Raw genomic sequence first — 6,063 nt, forward strand, 5'->3', positions numbered from 1 at the left:
CGGGAGAGCGCGGGAGAGCGCGGGAGAGCGCGGGAGAGCGCAAGCATGAGCAAGCAGGTGAGAAACAGAGGTCAGCATTGGGCGTCTTTCTCTCTCTTCACTTTGAGACAAACTCGCCAAGTCCAGAGCTTGCCGATAGGCTAGGCAGGCTGGCTAACCACCAAACTCCAGCATCTTCTGGTCTCTGCCTCCTTAGTGCTAGGACTCCGGGTGTGTGTGCGCACCACCATATTTGGCTTTTATACCGGTTCTAGAGACCAGTCCTCAGGCTTGTGTGGGAAGCACTTTATAGAAGGAACCCGTCTCCCAGACTGTACGGATTGCTAAGCCTATCCTCACCACTGTGCCTGTGCCTCATCATCACGGTTGGCTCTTTTAAACAAGATTCTGCCTTTTGGACTTGTTTGCGGCATGTATCTTGTAACATTTATGTAAAGACTGCCGACTTCACTCAGCCAGAATTCCCAACTCCCTATTCCCTCCTGCCTGTCTTCAAAGACTCTCCATCCTTGTAAGTCACTCCTGGACCTTTCACACATTTATATCCATGTGCTAAAAATTACATTTTGGATAAATCATGACTATTACTGGGGAACTTACTCACCGGAGTCATTTCACCAGCAGTCTCACCTGGGCCACCAGCCCAGTCTTCAGCCAAATTCTTCATTTTTATTTTTTGGAGACAGAATCTTGTTATACAGGGCTGCCTGGCCTAGAATGTACTAAGTATGCCTGGCCTCAAATTTGCAGCAATCCTCCTGCCTCTGCTTCCTTAGAGCCAGGACGACAGGCATACACCACCTTGCTCAGCGCTTCAGCCAAATTGCTTTCTTGGGTTGTAAGTATACGTGGGCACGTGAGATGGCTCAGTGGATAAAAATACTTGATTGCCCAGTCTGACAACCTGAGTATTATCCCCAGAATTAACATGATGGAGAGAGCAAACTGACTTCTGCAAGTTGTTCGACTCTACATGTGTACATAAATAAATGTTAGTATTTTAAAATGTGTCTACACGTGTCTGTGTCTACTATGCACTTGCAGTGCCCACAGAGGCCAGGAGAGGGCACTAGAACTCCAAAACTTGGGATGTAGGCTGTTGTGAGCCACCAGGTATGTTCTGGGAACTGAAGTCAGTTCCCTTGCAAGAGCAGCAAATCCTTTCAAGTATCTAGCCATTTTTCCAGCCCCATTTTGACCCACCCACTCTATTTAATAGTGAGTGGGGACACTAGGTTATCAGAACACAGCAACTCATCAGTGGCTATGTTCAATATTTAACATGCACGACAAACCTGTCTATTTTTGATTGAGATGGGGTCTGAGGCCTGTGCTGTCTAGAACTTGCTATGTAGTCAAAGACGGCCCCAGATTTGTGGCTACCCTCTCAATCTCAAGCCTCACAAGGACTACAGTTGTAGGTGGGAGTCACAACACGTGGCAGAATGAACCACCCTAACCATTGCTGGATGTATAAGTGGCATTACACACATGTAGCGCAACCATTGCCACCATCCATCTTCAGACTCTCCATCATCCCAAACTGAAAAGCCTGGAGATGCTAATCGTCAACTCTAAATAAATTTCCTTTTAAAATTATTTTGGCAGTGCTATGGATGGAACTCAGGACTTTACATATGCTAAGAAAGGGCCCCTCCCCGGAGTTAAGCCTCTAACCTTCATTGTTTTATCCTTTAACCACCTCCAGTCTTTCTGTCTTGATGAGTGTACTGCCTAGGAATCTCATACGAACAGAGTCACACAATATTTGTCTTTTGTGACTGACTTCACTTAACAAAGTCCCTGTGTCTTATTCATGTAGGAGCATGCGTCAAACTCCTTTTCTTGAAAACTGTTACTTAAAACATGGATGTACAAATGTTTTGTTTTGTTTTGTTTTTGAGACATACAGGGTCTCACTGTGTAACCTTGGCTGTTCTGGAACTTTCTGTCAGTGGTTATCAACCTGTGGATCCAGAGCCTATCCTTGGGGGTCATGTATCATAATAGTAGCAAAATTACAGTTATGAAGTAGCAACAAAAATATTTTTATAGTTGGAGGGGGTCACCACAACATGAGGAACTGTATTAAAGGGTCACAGCATTAGGAAGATTGAGAGCCACTGCACTAGATAAAGATAGTTTCCACACCATGGTCTCAACTACTTTCAATTGCTTTTACCTCTCCAATTAACTTGTCAGAGAGTCAGGTTTTATGTCTCGGGAAACAATTCGGAACTTACCCAATTATCGACAGGTTAGTGGCAGGGCATCGGAACGCACAGCACAGCTTCAACATCCCTGATGTACTGAAGTTATTCATTACCAGGTTCAGGCTTTTCAGGGTCGAGTTGCAAATGATGACCGATGACAATGCTTCACAGCAGCCGGAAGTCAACTCACACGCCCCCAACCTACCAGAAGACCGAAAAAGAACCCATCAATGAGAGACCCTCCAACTCGGCTGGCCCATAAGAGTTCAACCCAATGCTTAAAAAAGGTGAAAGGGGCTCCATGCAGAGCTTGGTTTAATTGCTCTTGGGGAGAGCCTGAACATTCTCATTTCTAAGGTCTGGTTCTGGCGCTGATTGCCACTGGGTACCTCAAAGTGTCTTTGCGAAAGAGTCCAGCTATACTGAAATAGGGAATAAGACAAGAATTACAGAAATATTTGCTGATTAATAAGTGATACTGCATCAGAGACTCAAAAGGGTGGGGATCTGCAAGGAGGAAGGTCTGGACAGGCTCATGTCACGGTACCTACAAAGTTGCATGGATACTGCTCTTGTCGGGGGCACTTGTAAGATTATCGTGCCTAGGTGGTCAGAGCTTAGTCAGATGGTAATATATGAGATGAAGTTGAAAACTTTAAAGGGTTAGGGTTTTAGGAAAATGGATAAAACTGGAGGTTAGAATAGTAAGTGAAGCCAGTCAGATCTGGAAAGACAAATATCGCATTGTTTTCTCTTGTTTGTGGAGCCCAGATTGTAAGTAGATACATAAAGTCGTATGTACATGTGATATACGTAGATACATATACACGCCATTAAAGTAGATGTGAAGCTGACACTACGGGAATGAAAGCAAACTAATGGGGTAGGAGGGGGAGAGGTGTGAGAGGGGGAGGAGGTTCAGAGGGGTGTGTGTGTGTGTGTGAGAGAGAGAGAGAGAGAGAGAACAGAACAGAGAGAGAAACTTGATCAAAGCACATTATATATTTGTAAGAAAGTGTCCCTGTAAAACCCAAAACTATGCAGGATGAATGTATGCAATAAAAATATAGGACTTTGTCCTAATAGCAGCATGCCAGGGACTATTAACAAGAGGCACTGGAGTAATTTCTCAGTGGTTAAAAGCATTTGCTGGTCTTTCACAGGACTTGGTGTGACTCTCAGCATTCACATCAGATGGCTTACAGTCACCCATAACCCTGGCTCCAGGAGATCTGATGCCTTCTCCTGGCCTCTGTGGGTACAAGCATGCGTGTGATGCACCTAGAGATGTACACACACAGAGTTTATACACTAAACTTTAAATGAAACGATCAAGCCACCATGGAGCTGGGCATGGCAGCACACTCCCATAATCCTTACACTCAAGACGCCGAGACACAAGGATCATAACTTGGGCTGTGTGGAGAGATTCCACCTCAAAGGGGGGAAATCAGTTGACAATGGTAATATCAGAGGGTTCCGATACTTAAAAAGTTACCTTCATTTGGTCTGTATACGTATGCATGCACGTGTGTGGGGTCAGATGAGAACTTACTATACCCTATTCTCTCCTTCAATCATTTGTCTCCTAGTGATGGAATTCACACTGTTGGATGCCTTTTCCTGCTGCCGTCTCACTGGCCCATATTCTAGTAATTAAATAAATAAATTTTATTTCTATTTGTGTGTGTTGCATGCGTGGGAGTGTGTGTGTATGCACATGCACACACACACACACGCATTAGATCTATCTCACAGAACTCACAGTGTAGCCCAGACTGGCATCAGACCCAAGGTGATCCCTTCTTTATCCTCTTGTGTGTTGGAATTACAAGTGTGAGCTACCGTACCTGGGTAGGACTCTGGTCTAACAGGTTCTCAGGTGGATGACATGCTGACTAACGTCTTAAGAACCACCGCGGTTGCTGGTTACTCTGTATTCGCCCTTCCTGCTCAATTCAATGTGCTGAACCACCAAGGCATGAGTTTCTGTACTTCCAGCACCTGGCACCCAGCACCATGGCTAGCATCAAGGGGGAGTTCAATGAGCATCTATCTGAAGGCTCAACACTGGTAGATCCGGGACAACCAAGACTCATGACTCCAAGGTAAATACTATCTGACTTTATGAAGTCATTAACATGACAGCAGCACCCTGGGTTTCACATTCGGGTCCTCCCGCCTCCACTGAACTCTTCCCCTCAAAGAGGTGACCCCAAGAAGTTACCCAAGTCTCCTCATGGAGCTGGTACTTTGCTTTAGTCCCTCGCACAGGGCTATGACTCCTTCATCACCCAGGGCGTTGTTTCCAAGATCCAAGCTTTTTAAATGCTTGGTTATTGGGATCATGCAGGCTATGTCCTCGCAACACTTCTCCGTGAGCTGGCAGTCCACTAGTCTGCAAGAGACACAGATGCACATCTCCAGTGGGGAACAACCACAGCGGGCATAACATGCAGAAACACTCAGAACATCTGCCTTTATTTCCTTCTAAGAGAATGTCTTGTGGTCAGTGAGATGGCTCAGTGGATAGAGGTGCTTGCCACCAATACTGCCGATTCTAGTTTGATACCCTGGACCCACATATGGTTGAAGGGAGAACCATTTCCTGCAAATTGTCCTCTGACATCTATGTGAACCCTGTTGCAATAAAGGCCCCCCCACCCCAAATAAGAAAACAGATGTAATTTAAACAGAGATGGTCTTTTTTCTCTGTGTGGAGTACACATGGGTGCTTATGTATATGGGTGTGGGGGTAGTCACACCTGTGCACACGTGTTTGGAGGCCAGAGATTGACATCAACACAAACAACAGAGACACTTTATTTTCCTGTACCTTAAGCTTGTCATTTTAGAGAGACTTGCTGGCCAGTGAGGCGCCAGCCTTACTGTCAGGGACGGTCTGTTTGGCCTCCCATCCCTAGTGTTGGGTTTACAGGCACGTGCTGGAGGCTTTTACATGGATTCTGCGACTGTGAACTCAGCAAGTTCTGTATCCATGAAGCCATCTCTGCAGCCCCAAGAGGTGGCCATTCTAACCTATTCTCATGAATGGTGCAGAGTGGGTGGTATGTTAGCCTGGGAAGACGGATGGCAGTGGGGAGGAAAATTCAGTGGGTGAACAGAGGTATCTTTGGAAAAATAACTTGTGTACCAATTGAGTCTCAGCTATAGAAGGAGTCAAGGTTGTCCACAGGCTGAGATAGGAAGGGACTGAAGAAGTTGGCAGAACACCAGGACAAAGAGGAAAGGACACAGAAACTCATTTTATAATATCAACAGAAGCTGGGATCACCAAAGGGGTGGAATCTTGTACATCTGCCTCAGGCAGAGTGGGGTGAATAGAGGTAGAGTGATCCCACAGAACAGCTGGATTTTTTTTCGTGGGGGGTCAGACTATTTATACAGCCCCACCTATCCTGGAACTATGTAGAGATCACGCTGGCCTCTAACTCAGAGGTCCTCCTGCCTCTGCCTCCCTAGTGCTGGGATTAAAGGCATGCGCCACCAAGCCTGGCTGTTTGAGTTTGATAATTCAAAGATTCTCAACAAGCTCGTGCATTTGAAACCCAGACATCCCTGAACATGAAATTTAGCATCAAACTGATGTCCACAAGGGAAAAGGCTCACATCTGACCTCATGTGACAGCTCACACCTGTAACGTATCTGCACGTAAAGCTTTGTGTGAAACCACCTTTACATTCTATGTTTAAGGCATGAATGAAATATAAATCCACTTATTTAAGATTTGGGCCCTAAACTCTAGGGTTAGGGGTGGAGCCCCTGTCTAGAATCCCCCAGTGAGGGGCTGGGGGCGTGGCTCAGTGGTAGAGCCCCTGCCTAGAATCC

At 45.9% G+C, this 6,063-nt stretch overlaps 1 protein-coding gene across 1 annotated transcript in view; it reads right to left on the bottom strand.

The window, feature by feature from the left end:
* The window catches only part of LOC114636358 (NACHT, LRR and PYD domains-containing protein 5-like), a 21,947-nt gene that overhangs the window by 1,379 nt on the left and 14,505 nt on the right, over nt 1-6,063 (bottom strand). The window contains exons 7-8 of the mRNA XM_028784489.1: nt 4,441-4,611; nt 2,244-2,414 (exon numbers count right to left, since the gene is read on the bottom strand). Coding sequence (XP_028640322.1) covers nt 2,244-2,414; nt 4,441-4,611 — 342 coding nt within the window. The remainder of the gene's footprint in view (nt 1-2,243; nt 2,415-4,440; nt 4,612-6,063) is intronic.

The sequence above is a fragment of the Grammomys surdaster genome, unplaced genomic scaffold (assembly GCF_004785775.1).
Source record: "Grammomys surdaster isolate TR1022 unplaced genomic scaffold, NIH_TR_1.0 123614, whole genome shotgun sequence".
NCBI lineage: Eukaryota > Metazoa > Chordata > Mammalia > Rodentia > Muridae > Grammomys > Grammomys surdaster.